We start from the raw sequence: 16,753 nt of genomic DNA on the forward strand, positions 1-16,753 counted from the left end.
CGATTCATCATGGTTTTATTTTTAGCCAGGGCGTATGCAGTTTCCAGACCGTCTTCGTTTTACGTAATCTTTGCAGTTCTTTGGACAGAAGGCAATTTCCCAGATTCTTAAAAATACTAGGTTTTATCGTGGCCAATGGCTCCCCAAAAGTTGCAGCAGCAAAGTAGTGAGGACTGAACAGGAGCCAAAGCCCTTGACACAGGAGAATCACCTGCTTATTGGACCAGTGAGGCGGGTCGGGCAGATAGGAGCTTGGCCGGCACAGTCAGTGCTCTCGGGCTAAGTCCCGTCCTGCTGCACCACGGCAGCCCGCTGGCCATAATGAAATCTGACAGGATGTAAATGAGTTTTTTAAAGAGCTGGTGAAAGCTGGTCATTTCACTCATTTAGTGGTCCAGTGTGTTTGGCTGGGTCTCCGCTCGTCGCACGCCCGCTCTTACATGGCACACTTCCGAGAACCTTGATCTCCCATAGAATGAGAGTAAACTTGTATTTCATTCAAAGAAAAATATTCCTCCTGTGTTGTTCAAATAATTTTTTGGAAAAGACTTGAAGATTTAGGAAGCTCAATATGAAGGTTGGAAGAGAAAGAAAGATGGTCATTTTCCCTTTGATTTTAACTGTGTATGAAATGAAGGAAAATATTTGATACTTTGGAGAGAAAAAATATGAACAATCAAGTGTTCAGAATGCCTCACTGGGAAATGAAAACTGATTGATAATAATAATTTTTTACTTGATAAACCCCTGAATGTCATTTTAGCAAATGCAACAACAACAAAAAAAAAACAAACAAAAAAAACATTGGTTTTGGTGCAGAATTGCAAATTTACTTAATTGTGCATCTCTGTTGATCTTTTTTTTTTTTAAATCTATCTTGTGTCTTATATAACATGTAAATTATATTTTTAAGGTTGCCTTATAAACATTTCAAACTAAACTTAAACTCCACCTGACATTTCTTATATTTATTTCAAATAGTTACAGAACTGTTTGCTCAAAAGTTCTTCATAAAAATATAGCCTACAATGTGATTTTTGCTCTATATTATGTACAGTGAGTGACCTTTAAGAATCCTTCGACTCCTTTTTTCCCCCCTTTTTTCCATTTTTCTGTTTTTTTAAGAGTCGTTTCGCAGTCAGTTCAGACCATTGGTTCTTCAGATACTTTGGCTGACGACACACTTCTTGGGGGAAATGCTAGCAAATGTCTGAAAACCTGTTTCCATTTCTCACCAAGTTTACCTTTAATGAGCTTATTCAGCTTTTACATTTAATCCCCTGATTCAGTCGCACCTGCAGGTTAATGAGCAGTTTGAATGCTGTTGCATGGGTTTGTTTATTTTCCTCCTCTCTGTGGTTGTGCCCGTTTAAAAATTAAATGACTACTTGAAATGGCACTTTCTATGTAATTGGGTTTGTTGAGTTTATTAGTAAGGGCCCTCCATATAACCTCCCTAGGTAGCTGCAGGAGAAAAAACACACACACACACAAAAAAACCCTGGTGCACCCCCTGTTGGGAGCCGCTGGCATTAAAGACCTGTTCTGCTGCTTCAAAGATTTGTTTATACCCTGTTCAGACAAAAATAAACACTAGCTATTAAGATGATTACAGGTGTCTGCATTTTAATGAGGATTTATAATAGCAAATAAACTCAATGTAACAGACTATTAGGATTAGGTCTGTGCTATTAATTATTTACCTATAAACTAGCAAACAGAAGTGGAGAGTCCTGCAAGGAGAAACTCTTCTGTTTGATCCAGCTGTCTCATGCAGACGCTCCCAGGGAGGCTCTCCAGCACCACTGCAGCATTAATGAGCAGCAATAATGACTAAAGGCACTTAGTTAGAGTTAAATGGAGCTTGAACACCCAGCTGACAATGAGCTATCTACCACCGAGAGAGTCATCAGAGGGAGCAGAGGCTGAGTTCAGACTCGAAGCTCTAAAGTTTGACCAGCTTTCAAACCTCTTGAGAGTTTTAATGTTTCACCAAAATGTAACTTTCTAGCCTAAATGCAGAATGTTGAGTATGATTTTTTATTTTTTTTTCAAATTGAAGGCAGCATCATCCTGTGGGGTCCTGGAATCCTGGAGGAAAACTCGCCATAGGCTGGACAAGAATTTCCACTAAGGTCACGTCAATTGAGGTTTTCGGTCCTTGAAAATGAGCTCAAGTAAGTATACCGACATGCTACAGTGACGGCAATATCATGCTGTCGTATGTCTCATTTGAGCTCATTTCTGATGTCATTTTCTACATCAATTTATTTTATACTTTGTCATTTTTGCCCATTTTGAATGTCATATTTCATAGAATACTGTGACATTTTACCTAATTTTCAACTTCATGTGTCATTTTACCACATTCTAGAAGTCATGCTAGACTTCATTTTCAGTTTCACACTGTGCTATGTATGTTTTTGCCTCATTTATGTAATTGTACCTCAATTTCAACGTCATTGTGTACTGCTGTTTACCTCATTTTAGAAGAAACGCTACACTATGTTATTTGGCCTCATTTCTCATGTCAAAGTGTACTGCAGAATTCTACCTCATTCCACAGTGATATCACACATTACCTCTGAAATGGAACAAAATGACACAAAGTATAGTATGATGTCAAAAATGACAGAATAGTATCACCTCTAAAACCAGGTCATATGACCTGGTTTTGAGGCCAAATGACACAGTATTTATATCATGTCTCATTTCAGAGGTCAGGCTATATACTATTTGTCATTTTGCCTCATTTTAAAGATCATGTCATTTGGCCCTAATTTTGACATCATACATATTTTAAATAGTATAATATGTATGATGTACAAAAGTTGAAAATCAAGTAAAATGACAGGATGGCATGATGTTGAAAATGAGCCCAAATGCATTTTGTATAGTATAAAATGACTCCTCGTTGTTCATGCCATTCTGTGCTAAATGAGGTAAACAATACTTTGAAAATTATACAGCATAAAGTAAAAATTTAGGTCAAATGACACAGTATAATGTATAAAATTAATTAAATGTCAAAGTAATTCATGTAAAATGCCACACAACCAAAAGAATGTCAACTTAAAAAGCTTTAATTAAGCTTTTCTTAAGCTTACTTAAAAAAATTGTGCAACATGAAATAACATCAAAAATGAGGTACAAAGTATGAGGTTGAAAATGAAGCCAGATGACACACAGTATAGCATGATGTCGACAGTGACATAAAATGTCACATATGATGTTGAAAATGAGCAAGAGACAAAGTATATAGCACGTCACAAATGAGCTCAAATGATGCGGAAACTGTATAAAAAAATAAATGACGACTCAAATGATGCCAAACTACAGAGAGCATGTTGAAAATGAGCTAAAACGATGCAAACTGTGTGGCGTTGAAAAGTAGCTCCAATGACAGCATGATGTCAGCAATGAAGCCCAGCGACAGACTCAAAGAGAGCAGACAACCGTACTCAAAAGGTGTGAGGTGTTCAAAAATATTGCTAATTTGGCGAATAGCAATATGGAAAATGAAAAAGTGCTTGAATTTCTTCTTTTTTTTCTAAAGTTGCAAACATGTCACCCACTGAGTCGGTGTTTGTTCTCCTGCCGTCCTGAAGCTCACAGATCGCCAGCCATGCTGAGAGAATCTGAACTGTTTTATAGGCTGAAAATATTGGCGCTGCAAAAGCATCCTAGTGAGGCAAGCAGCTGTGTTGGCCGTATTGTGTATCGATCCAACTTGAGCCGTGATGGCTGCACTTAATCAGATTTGTATTGTAAACAAAGACTCGCAGTGTGAGATGTGAATTAGCAGGTAAATGTTATCCATCAAAGGAAATAATATTTTGTGCAGCGCGACGCAGTATTGGTATTTCAGAGATTTATCTGACCTGAAAGCAGAGGCAGGATCTTTTCTCCTCTGGGCTGAATGCAGGCTCTGCTCACCAGAACCTTTAACTATCCGGACTCAGACAGCAGGGCACAATCAGAACTGCAAATGCGCTTTTACTCAGGTTGTTTTTGCCCTGAGATTTAATTAGTTTATCTGAGAGGTTTAATTGTGACAAAAAAGGAGAAATGGAAGAAGTCAGTAAGAGGGAGAACAATTTTTCAAAGAGAAGTGAGAAGGAGCTCCAATCTTTGAAATCTACCCCGATATTCACACTCTGCAGGTCTCTTTTAAAAACATGGATGCAGATAATGAAGGAACCCCACGATGATCTGTCCTTATCAGATTAGAAGATGAAACGGCAGAACGGTGAACACTGTCAGATAATCCTCAACCATATCGTGCAGATAATTAGAGTTCAGTCTCATTTATTAAAAAAATTCCTACAGCACCAAGCAATCGGTTGAGAAATAAAGATAATAACTTCCACGACTGCAAAGTTTATATCGTCTTCAACTGAATATTTCAATCAGCTCTGTGGTAACGGGGTAAAACTGAATCAGATAAATGATTCAGACAACATGATGTATCAAAATGTTTGCTGCAGCGCTCTACATTTACTTCTACTTCTTCTATTGACTCATTTTTGTTATGTTTTCAGATCAAATATAACAAAAGATGTCTAATGAAGACCTTGTTTTATAATCCTGTGACCTAGATAAAAATTGTAGTCAACGTTTACTATGCTAAAGTGGTTTGCATCATTTTTTTCTGCAGAATTAAGAAATCAAATAAAAACAGTTCAATTCCACCCAGATATTTTTTTTTCCTACCTGGATTCATTGATAATATTGTTTACTGTTTGGTATGGAAAGTAATTCTGGTCCAGGGCTCAACTGTTGATCAGTTTCTGTCCTTGATAAAACCATCCACTGTGATATTGCTGCAGTGAAAAGAAAACTTTGTTTTCCATAAAAGGCCCAGAACATCCCATTTCTTTGAGAAGGTGTGACTGAGATCAAACTCTGATGCACCTAAAAACCATTTGGTTGACGTGAACTTTGACTCTTCTGACCAGAGATGGCTCCATAATTGGGAGGTAGACTATAGCGCAGTGCATTCTGGGTAAATACAACCAAAACAATTGAATGAGTCTAACTGTGCAAATAGGTTGGGCTGTTTCACCAAAGACAAAATAGAAACTAAACTTTGAGTTGCATTTGGTGTCGTCTTCAGTTTTTTGTGCCATTTCCTTTCATGGTGCAGTGCTTTTTATGACTGTAAGATGTCATAAAAAAGTCATAGATTCTAATAATTAGAAAACGCTGACATATTCAGCTGTCTTACGAGAGCTGAAAAAAAAAAGATGAACCGCCCAGGTCTTCATTCTGTTTGCACAAATACCTGAAAACCTGCAAAATAAATGAAACACACATTCAGACCTCCCACCACCGAAACCACCTGCACGTTGCTTTCTTTTTGTTTTCCATGTATTTAATTTATTCTTAAAATATTCCATGATAAAAAATGTATTTATATGACTATGTTTGCGGTGCTTTCTTTCGCTCCTCTCTGCTTCCTTCATTGTCCGGATTGCCAACGGAGAGAGGCTGGATTTGTGCGAACGAACACAAGCACCAAAATAAATTAAGAGATCAAAACCCGTTGAGGGGGAAATGAATCAGTATTCCACATCGTGTACAATACAATATCATAGCAAATTAGCAGATTTCAATGGCGTCCACTCACTACCATAGATTTACAATGTTCTGTTGGCTGCACATCAGTCCTCAAGAAATTGTGTCGCTCTCCTGTTTTTTTTTCTTTTTGTTTTTTTTTTTCCTCGTTGTTAATGGTTCTAATAAGACTGTGACTTGTGGATGACCATGAAAAGAAAGCAGCTACCGAGGTGTGAACAGAAAAACCATAGACTACGAGCCAGCAGTAATGAGAACAGCGTTTGTTCACGTTCTACTAAACTGCCATATTGTGACCACATTTAAGTCCAATAAGCTTCTCTACAAAGGTACAACATATAAAATTGTTAAATATATAACTTTTTAAGGGCCTTTCAAAATACATTTAATGGCAATTCTTTGCTCTTCCCGTTCCGACTCGACCGCATCCGTCCGTACCCTCCTGTAGACGTGGAGCATTTCCTTCGACACGATTCTGTCCGAAAACCATAGCTACTGAAAAATCACAAATTAGATTTTTTTTTTCTTTCTTTCTTTTTTGTTGTTGTTGATACATAGTTATACGTATGCAGTACCTATAGTTCCAGTTCCAAAATACAAGTTGTGGGCTTCAGTCTGAAGAAAAAGAAAAAAGTCCAGAAGGTTTTAAAAGGACTCCATCGATTCGATTGTTCGCGTAGAGAGATTTTGTAGCAACCCCTCCCTCCCAAGAGGAATACGTTTCTTTCGCCACCTCTTGTTCGAACGGTCATATTTGTTGTCGTTTTGCTCTTTGGTCTATAAAAATAAAGGAGTTTGACTCCAGCAGAAGGCCTATTCACAGCAGAGAGCGCACAGTTTGGTTTTTACGGCCTCATCGAGTGGTCTGAAGCAACAGGGTTCGGTCTGTAATGATCCCAGCTGTGCTGTGGAAACTCCCGAGGTGGCGATGGTGTTTGGTGGTGGGGGAATCCCTTTTGTTTTTGTTTTTTTGTCGTTGTTTTTCTTTTGTTTTGAAAATGCAGCGAGCAGCTCCTTACAAATTGGGACTTCCAATGACCAAAAAAAAAAGAAACGAAAAAAGCATTTTAAGGTGTCCGGTCCTCTGCGGTGTAATAAAAGTTTTTCATCGAACAGGCAGATGCATTGACGAGGAGGAAGGCGCTGACCCGGTGACAGACGGCGTGAGGGAGCGGTCGGAGACCCGCAGGCGTGAGTCACAGGAGGTGGGAAGTGTTTTCATAGTGAGTTTGTCCGAAACCCCTCAGGAGCGCAAACTCCCTTTGTCTGTCACTCCCGTTTTTGACACCTCTGGTTGTATTATGACACCTGAAAACACACAAGAGAAAAATAAATGAGCTTTTTCACCTCACAAAAGAAACATCTCCAAGCATTTATGTGGCAACTTATTTGCATTTTCATTTCTACTGCGTGTTTGTATTCGCAACTCTACAGGGATGCGCCGCTATCTTTCTGTTTGTTTTGCTAAAAATGAAATGTTTCTCGTTTTATATGGCAGTAGGTGTTTCTTCTCGCTTTATAGTTTAAAACATGTCAGTTTGTAACAGGAGACAAGAAATGTAGAAGCAAAACAAAGCAAGTAGGCCTCCAATAGTGCCCAGCAGAGAAATTCAGACCTTTTTAACACTTTAAACTTCAAAAGTCAGAGGTTTGTAACAAACACCGCACTTTGTGAAAACACCGCTACCATTGTGGCCTGTGATGGTCAAACCTTGATTTTCTTCAGCACAGAGAGACTGTTGAAACTTTTGAGAAGCTGCAAAGGTTCACAGGGAGAGGACAACGACTATTAAATCTGACTTTTGTAATGCAGTAGCTGAAAGAAAGCCACAAAACATGTCAGCCAAACCTGCAAAACAAGACGCTCAGACCAGACGGAACCAACCTGCCCTTTGGCAGAAAACTAACACAACTCCTCGCCCTGAATGCACCATCTCCACTGTGACGCGGGATGTTGGGATGCTCATTTTTGGGAGTGAAAATACTGTTGAAACCAGACAATGATTTATTTTTCTTCTCACTGTCAGAAACACCTCACATTAAATCAGATCACGCTTGATTTAATTTAGTTAAAATTACAAAAACTATTTCTATTTGCCATGTGCTGAAAAACTTTGCAAGAACTAAAGTCTACATATATTTGAATAACTGCATTTTATAACTTGGGTCAATTTGGTGCGATTTAAGTTCAGAAAGTTCTTTTTATTTGGTCTATATAAACAACTATAAAGTTTTGTTTGTATGGCATGTCTTTAAGCAAAAAAGTAGTTCAAAGTGTGTAGATGAAGGTTACAAAAGACTTATGACTGAGACAGTTTCATATAGATTTGATAAACGCTTGTCAAATTCCTGAACTAATAAACATTTGTTTGGCGCAAGAAAATTGAAATCTGCAGACGCGCTACTCAATCTGAGTTTGAGATATTTTCCGAAGATTAAGCAAAAAAATATTAGTCTAGATGGACAAAGTGACATTCCCTCAAAAGACAACTGGAAGTCTAATGACATCTTTGACTCTTGATTTTTATTCTTAAAAACAACCAAAAATCAACTTTTAATTTCCCCACAATAATGCAATTTTTGTTTTGGTCAAAATAATAATAATTCAAAAAAACATCACTCAATGTGCTGCTTATTATTTTTAACCTTCAGACAGAGCTGCATTGTCCGGGTCGTTATCCTTAGCCTATTAATTATTCTGTTTACAAAACAAAATGCTGCCATTTGTATTTCCTTCCAGCAAACCCGTTGCCAGTCTGACTCATGATCCATCGTCTGATCTGTTAGCGTCGTGTGGGAACAGATGGTGTTGGAGTCAACAGTGGATTTCCAAAAGGCCTCATGGATTTCCGTTTAGGACCAACAGTTCTCCTTTCCACTCTCTTGAGTACAAATTAGTGAAAAAATGGCCCCTGACACCATGAGGAAATAATTCAATTTCTTTTTGGCAATAGAAAGTAAGTTTTTGAAATATTATCGGAAATTTATAAAGACAACAAATCAAAATTTGTATTATGAGAAATTGTTCACTTTACAGGTATTAGAGTGGTATGAACAAGTTCTGGTGTAACTAGACCAAGTGGTGAGGCCTGGTTACTTTTTGTGGGATGAGACAAAATGGCAACATATAGAAACAAAGGATGTTTTGAGCTTATTGCTTATTGTGTCAACTTACTGACATTTCATACCAGCCTACAAAGAAACTTGCATCACATTTTGCTCTTTCTACCCATCTCCAACTTTACATTTAGACTACAAGCAAATATTTTAAATTCTTCAATGGCAAAACTAGAGAATCAAAATTATGCTCTATGGGAAAAAAATGGGAAGATCGTTTACACGTATGAAATGTTTGGAATGAAATGAGGTTGCGATGGAAGCAGAGAGCGGATGTTCTCCGCCTATGCTTTCTCTCGAGGTAACGTCTTAATTTTCTCCAAATAAGTTTTTCCAATTGGTTTCTCCAGGTGGGCTAATTTCTCAAGATAACGAGTTCATTTCCCGATGGTTTTGTCAAGATCATGAGTTCATCTTGAAAATCCAAAGGTTTCTTCGAGATCAGCTCGTCATAGTGACGAAACCATCAGGAAATCATCTCGATATCGCCATTGGCAAAATGCGTATGCGGAAAACGTACGCTCTCAGCTTCCGTACAATGCATGGGTATGAAGATACTGGAATTTCCCAATGGTTTTTTTCAAGTTAATCTCGAGAATCCACAAGAAGAGAGAAACCTCTTCTCTTTTAAGAAATGTTCTTAGGAAAATTTAAAGTAAAAATTATGAAAAAAGAACATTTTCAAAATGAACTGCATTTTACATTTACGTTTGGAAAAAAATGTGGCAAAATAAAATGTAAATCTACAAAATAGGGGCTTATTTATATAAATCATTTATATAAATGCCATATTGTTTCTTTTTTCTTTTCTCCAACACTTATCTAGGAAACAAAGAGGTTTCTTTTGCTCCGTGCGGTCCCTTGTCATGAAAATCACATTTCTCCATTGTTCCCGTGCAAATGAGGATGTTAATTACGGCCCTCTGATTGCACTGTAAGAGTGTTTTGCAAATCAAATATTTAGACATATTTAGTGAGTGGAAGCTAATAAAAGCAGTTAGTAACAGTGCAGAGACCGTGCGGAAAACATAATCTACAACAGAGAGTTTCTTCCAGCAGCCTCCTCACCATCTGGCCACTGCCAGTCACACAGTTAACTTGATAGAGGCACCGATGCCTTCCAGGAGCGCCGCAGCACCACTGAAGCCTAATTCATAATAATAAACTCTTGACGATTTCACAGGGTGCAATTTGCCATGAAAGAGGCAGGTGTTGAATAGAGTACTATCATGTATCACAGATGACAATGTCTTATGCTTTGGGAATATTAAACATCCCGCTGACTCCCGGTTTATTGGAGATAATGTCATGGTTTTGTTGGACCTGGACATCAAATGAGCCAAATCATTAAAGGTAAAAGCAAAGTCATGACAGTAAACTGCTTGGCCAGGAAAGTATTTGATGCCACAGTGTTTGAACATTTAAATGACACAAATGGAGAAAAAACAGAGGCAGAATAACTGCAAATGTTAGAGAGTATGGTAAGTTTTCTATGATTTTTTTTGTTCACATACACACTGTATTGAATAGTTTACTGTTATTACCATAGCTTAATCTCATTTTAGGAAAATATAGGCGCTCTATTAAGAGCAAGTGCAAAGTTCATACAAAATTAAAAGTTAAATTAAATTTAAATAAGATGCCTGAAGTAAGAGTTTGTGGAGGCTCATCAGATGTTCATTTTTTTAAAATTATGATTAGAAGAACCCTCACCCTCAAAGATCAGCAGACCAAATGGCCCTAAAGGTATGTCCTTGATTTTGTAAGAAACAAAAAAAAAAAAGACCTACGTCAAATAAATTTTTTATCACCCTAAGAGTCCACGGATTTTTACAATCTGATCAGAATTGACAAAATGGCAATATCTAGGTGTATGAGCCAAATTGACCACACTAAAACAGAAACACCCTGGGACAAAGCAACTTGATACATCCATGTGACAGCAAATGAAACTGGTAATTCAGATCCATAACTGCTGGAGGATTCTTTGGGGAATATGACAAACAAAATTCATCTGTGTTAACATTCAATTTTCTTTTGTTCTCTTGTTTCGGAGCGGCCAAACAGCTCACTCGATTCGTATCAATACTTGCCTGGGAGGATTAGTTTGATGACGAGGAAGACATTCAGTTTCAGCTATGATACTTAGAGATCATTTCACATGGAAATGTGAATACCTTAATGCACCTGCAGTTGTTCTGAGGGAATATGTTTGCAAGCGGATGGAAAATGGACTCGCACAACATAGATGTTGACGGGAGTTCAAGGAGTGAAAATGTGCAAATATGACAGTTCTGGGTTGACATTTTCTGTGTGAACTCTTCCTGACTCCCTTTCAAAATGTCACTGTGCCGAGACCCACGGTGAAAGTGTGAATGGACACACTTCAAAGACAACAAATCTACATCGGCTCTCCAAAGCATCCGTCCTTGTTGGACGTGAATAATGCAACAGCCGAATGACGAAAGGATTTTGTACAATCTTTAGTTGGACAAATCTGACCTTGCTTTTTCCATCGCCTCGTTCGGCTTGGTGCAAACCTCTCCTTGTTTTATGTCCCATGTCTTTTTGCGCTGCATTCTCCGTCTTGCTCACACAATGTAGTTTTCCGGATGAATATTCATAAGAGAACAAGTAGGTTAGGAACGATCCACAGGTTAATAAGGGACGGGAAATTGCTCATTACATGCTGTGATGTTGGGGTAATGCCTGAAGCAGATGCCGAGATCAAAATCCATGAACATGTATGCACGGGCCTCCAGACGCCAGTCCCCGTCTCACATTAGGACAGGGGAGTTCAAAGCTATCGGGGGTGTTATGTCATTATCAGGCCTTTCATAGCGTATTTCCTCAGAACATCAAAGTAAACACATTTCACTATGTGCAGTCGACAATAGGATCAGGACTCAATTCTCAGGAGGGGCAGATTTACTCCTGGTGACAAGTCGCAACAGAATGGCACTCATTTGTTTAGGACACGAAATAACTTCTTGGACATGTTAAACATATTTAAAAAATGTAGTAAACTGAAGGGTCAGTAATTAATTGCATTTTAATCAAAAATCATACATTCGTTAAATGAGAGGCTTTCTTTTGCTAAATTATATTTATACATTTTAATCTGTTATTCAGATTGGTGCAAAGTGCAACTGCGTCTATTCAGCTTCCAATTTTAACCAATTATTTATCTTTAAAAAAAAACACTTCTTTAGAAATGTGAACTGCAGATGCTGACATTAAGCAATGAGGGATATTTCAGTTTTAAATAACATTGTTTTGTAACATGGTTATTTTATTGTATTTAATATTCATCTTAAATTTTCATTCAAAGTAACTGTCAAAGGTCAAAGGTCCTTCTCGGATCAGGTGTTGCAAATTAGCTGTTGCTACTTTGATGTGGGCATCAGATTATCAGTCAATAAATTAACAGAATAAAGTTGTATTTTAAGCTTGAATATCTCCAGTGATGGTGCACACAATGTGCGTCTTCTCCACCGTCCTATTAGATTGTGTTTTGAAGCAAAATTTCATGTCAGTGGACTGAGAAGTGGTTACAAAGGTTCCAGCTTGAAAAAAAAAAAAAATTACATCTTGCAATCTGTTTCACATTTTACCTTGTTACAATGACAAATGTTTTTGGGTTTTTAGACATAAGATCAACTCAGGAGGACCAACAGAAAATGCAAAAAGGAAGTATAATGATGGATGAGTTTTTTTATTTTATTTTATTTTTTTAAGCCCTTCTGAGTTAATACTTCATAGAACAGTCTGACTTAAATTACTCCAGCAAAAATCTAATTAGGCTATGTCACTAACAACTTAGTAGAGTAAACATCAACTCAACACTGGATTTTATTTAGGGGTGTCAGATTGAAAGGGGTTGGGTGCAGGGTGAACATTTTAACATTTTATTCATGAAAATTGTCAAAAAACAAATTATTTCTCTTACATAAAATCCCAACAAAATACATAAAATGCGGAACATATTAACAGCAAGGAATACTTTTGCATGGCAGCGTAAACACAGAGTTTTACGCTGCCATGCTCTTTCCTGATACTCAATTAAAAGACCAAATGCTTCTAGCCAGCCTGAGTAAACAGAGCTGTGCTCTACAGCTGTGAGAGTCGACAACAGGAATCGAGCGCCGTGTCTAAATATAGTCTGGCATCTGCTGTGGACACACTCGTCTGGACCCAAAAGCAGCAGGATCAAATCTTTGCTTTAAAAGCAAATCATAGCGCCGGCCGTAAATGGCGACAGTATTGACTCAACAGACGAGGCTGGCTTTCTCAGTGAGGGCGGCCATCTTTACGACTTCGGCCTCAACCCTTTTATTGTGCCGCATGTTAAATTTACAGCGCGGCTACTCTCTATTTCCCAGTCGCATGTATTAATATCCCGGTCTGTCTGGCGCCCTGCGTTGTTTGTCAGCCGGATGCAACCTGTCGCAGCGAGGCAATTGTAAGGGAAAATATAAGGTGTGCCTATAAAAGTTGGGGGGCAGGAAGGGGAGAGCGTTATTGGATTTGCAGCACACATGGATTTTCAGTGGCTAAACATACACAAGAGAAAATGAGGAAGCCAAAAAAACAACCAAGCAAACACTGCTGGTGTGCTTGATGTCGTACGTCTTTCTAAGCTTTTAGGATAAGGCTATAAACACATCCCTATGAATAAAGTGCCTCGTAAATGTATCTATCATGTCTATAGAGTGGAAAAAATATACATGCTTTACAGATGATTTTTATTTTTTTTACTATTTAAATTCAAAAACTTTCATGCAAGCAATTCCCTCCAGAGCTGCAGCGGCCGACTGAACAAAAAGCATCATGAAGAAAAAGTAACACAGCAAACAGGTAAGGAATAAAGTGGTGGAGAAATTTAAAGCAATATTTGGTCAGCTGTTCAATACATTAATTAGAGTTTATTGCGATAAAACACAATAAATCAAATAATAGCGTGATGAATGAAAATAAGTGCGAGAATTTTCAGTTGCATGCGAGTTTGTTTTCCCTCCTGCAGGTGGCAGTATTTCTGACCTCTACTACACTGCTTCCTCAGTCTTAATTGAGGTCGTGTTCAAGGTTTTCCCTGGAAAACCTGCTATGCCCTAAGGGTGCTGGTCCATTCCAACAACAATCCACCATGTTTTTGTGTTAAAAGTTGAAAAAATTCAGCGGTACATGAGCAGACATCATGATTTGGAAATAATAGCGTGAGGCCAACAGGCAGGTGCAAGGACAGGCCAATTTGTGTGCAACGAGACAACTATAAACCTAGCTTAGTTTATACTGTGACTGGTGTAAACAAATATAAAATAAAACAAGCAATGCTTATCCTTGCAAATATTTTTAAATTAGCTCTACAACTTCTGTGAATTTGACTGTAAAAGGGAAAAAATTTGAATTACAAAATTCTGGAGGGACTGATTGATGTGAAAAGATAATCAGCTTTATTAATTTTTAAGAAGAACTTCTGGAGTGCAGAGATTTAACCAGTAATATTTTACCAGGTTGTTAATGTTGACAACAACCAGTTGGCCCTTGACAACATTCAAAATCTTTGATACGACTCAAAATTAAAATGACTTCAACACCAGAAGTTCAAATGCAGAAATGTATCATTTTACTTTCACTTTACAACTTTTATTACTTGCAACGACCTAATTCTGCCTGGTCACTGATTTAAATGAGCTGACTTTAAAATAAAAATCATGAGGGTTTTTATTGTACCTTGTTGCGTCAAAGAAGCCCTTGGTGCTCTGCGACCAGGGTTAGGGTGGAGTTGCTGTTGTGTTGGTGGGTGGTGGTGTTGGTTGGTGGGTTTTGGCTGTCTGTCAAAGGGTCGTCATTGCTCTCCATAGTGCAAGAATGTCGAGGGGAACTCTTGTCGCGTCATAGAGCCTGAATGAAGAGAGGAAGAGGGGAAAGGGGCGATGGTTATTTTTTTTTTCTCAAATTTAGACAGTCTCATCCCCCATCAACACCACCACTAACAATTTACTGAGAAGGGAAACTGGCTGTTCTGGGCTAGTTGAGTCAAATAGTGCAGCTCTGGCTTTGTTAAAATGTTGATATGCAGCATTCAAAAAGGAAACTATTGTTGTTCTTGAAATATCTATGGAGTTAGTATAGAAAGATTAGTTATATGTTGTTCTGGTTTATCGGAGATTACCTCCAGAATTTGGGAGTAGAAAGTTTAGAAAGAAAGTTTTTTCTCACACTTATAACTAATCCAATAAACGACAATAGAACATAGAGATGGACTGACATAAAATTGGTAAAAAAGTTTTTTTTTTGTCTTTGTTGAAATTCTTTAAATACAATAAGCTCCATAGAGAATGAAAAATACTTGGTGTGGATATGAACACAGAACTCAACTATAACAACTTTGCCTTAAAACTCATGATCACAATAGGGTTTCCAATTATGTAGAGCACATTAAAAAAACTAGTGAATTATTTTATTATTGTATTTGTGTCATTATAGATCTATGGAAAATCAATCAGGTGCCGCTTTCGCCAAAATGGAAGCAACTCCCCGGAAACCTGAGATGTCTGGAAACTGTCAACTCACTTAAATAAAAAAAAAAAAAAGTTTCCGGTTGCTTTTAAAGCAGCATTTTAACACAACATAATGCATAAATGTATTAACTTATTGCTCTTTTCATTTAATTTTTGTTGTTAATAGGATTTTTATTACCTCTATTTAAATTAAGTTGTGTATGACTGGTGCAAACACCGCTTGCCTTTCTTGAGCTACTATTCATTTTCAGTCTCAGTAGAAACATAAAGGCTTTTGAATAGAGGTTAAATACAACATTTAGATAAATAGCAACATTTTAAGAGCTTCTGGCAAAAACTGCAGCGCCGACACTCTGACATGTTGAATTATGCTTCAACCCTCAAAAGTTCTTTTCTCAACATGAACTCCACATCAATCGATGCTCGAAAAGTCACTTTCTTTTCATCCATCCTGATGTTGCTTTGGTGGAGCAAAGCAATGTGGACACTTGGTTGAAACACAAAAGTGGACTTTTCCACTCGCTGCACAGAAGAAGCTTAAATTTAAGCTTACTTAGCAGATTATTCCCCCAGGCTCTCAGTTTGCTGATAAGAACTTTAAAAGACGGACTTTTACCATGTCCCTTCCTCTTGCTTCACTCCCTGTTAACACCGCCCCGAAAACGGAGGGAACTTGTTCACTTCAAGACAAAGCAAAGTGCTGAGTTCGCTCACTGCAGAACAAGATGCCGGCAGACGGTGCTAACCGTTAGCGGCAACAGTGTTTCTTTATCTTCCTCCCTTTCTATCAGCCGGTACGGGAGCCCGCCTGAGCAGCTGTCTGCTTAGTGGTGAGCCTGTTCAGCCCTCAGCTGGATCCATCTGCAGGGCCCAGAGGGATCAATTACCAAGCCTGGTACCGACCACAACTGCAGGGGGGGTGGAGGGACGGTGGTGGAGGGGATGGGGAAGATCCCATCAGGCCCAGTCCGAACAAGATCCACAAAGTCAAAGTGTGGAGGAAACAGGCTGCAAGTGGTGCCGTTCAACACTTGCTTACAAAACCAAGCCTAAGGAGTTTTTTTTTTTTTTTTTTTTTTTTTAGATCAGATTAAAATACGGCTTAAAAGGAGTTTGACTTCATAATATCACACCTTGAAATTGTGTGTCTGTCTCTTTAAAAACTCCTACTCTTTCAGAAAGTTTGTCTTCAGGTAGGTGTGTTTTTTGCACACCTTGAAATTGTGTGTCTGTCTCTTTAAAAACTCCTGCTCTTTCAGAAAGTTCTTCTTCAGGTAGTCATCAGAACATGGTTCCTCTATTAGCCCTTTAGCAATGCTTTTACCAGCGTTGCATTGAGAAGTAGTCTTACAATGAGCTCAAAGATGTGCAGTTCCACCAGGTGTTTGCTAATTGCTGCTGGCTAGTCTGAAGGAGCTGGGAGGAGGAACTGCATCCTCGAAGGCGGAGCTAGATCTACTCAGGCGTTTTGCACAGCTTAATGGTTGCAATGGGATATTATTACAGGATTTCTCAAGCATGAAAGAAAGAATCAA

The 16,753-nt window shown here is 38.2% G+C and overlaps 1 protein-coding gene and 1 long non-coding RNA gene across 5 annotated transcripts in view; one reads left to right on the top strand and one right to left on the bottom strand.

The window, feature by feature from the left end:
• The window catches only part of LOC129376124 (uncharacterized), a 90,369-nt gene extending 83,586 nt beyond the window's left edge, over window positions 1-6,783 (top strand). For both annotated transcript variants that reach the window (XR_008607716.1, XR_008607715.1), the window contains 2 exons: window positions 2,063-2,177; window positions 6,694-6,783. This is a non-coding gene — a long non-coding RNA (uncharacterized LOC129376124). The remainder of the gene's footprint in view (window positions 1-2,062; window positions 2,178-6,693) is intronic.
• The window catches only part of tafa5a (TAFA chemokine like family member 5a), a 147,405-nt gene continuing 136,004 nt past the window's right edge, over window positions 5,353-16,753 (bottom strand). For 2 of the 3 annotated variants that reach the window (XR_008607713.1, XR_008607714.1), the window contains exons 4-5: window positions 14,428-14,598; window positions 5,353-6,885 (exon numbers count right to left, since the gene is read on the bottom strand). Coding sequence is in view for 1 of the 3 variants with exons in the window: in XM_055055611.1 (XP_054911586.1) it covers window positions 6,877-6,885 (9 nt within the window). In the remaining 2 variants the exon portion in view is untranslated. The remainder of the gene's footprint in view (window positions 6,886-14,427; window positions 14,599-16,753) is intronic. The other variant, XM_055055611.1, reaches the window with a different exon arrangement.

This window comes from Poeciliopsis prolifica, unplaced genomic scaffold, assembly GCF_027474105.1.
Source record: "Poeciliopsis prolifica strain line A6 unplaced genomic scaffold, Auburn_PproV2 SCAFFOLD042, whole genome shotgun sequence".
Taxonomy (NCBI): domain Eukaryota; kingdom Metazoa; phylum Chordata; class Actinopteri; order Cyprinodontiformes; family Poeciliidae; genus Poeciliopsis; species Poeciliopsis prolifica.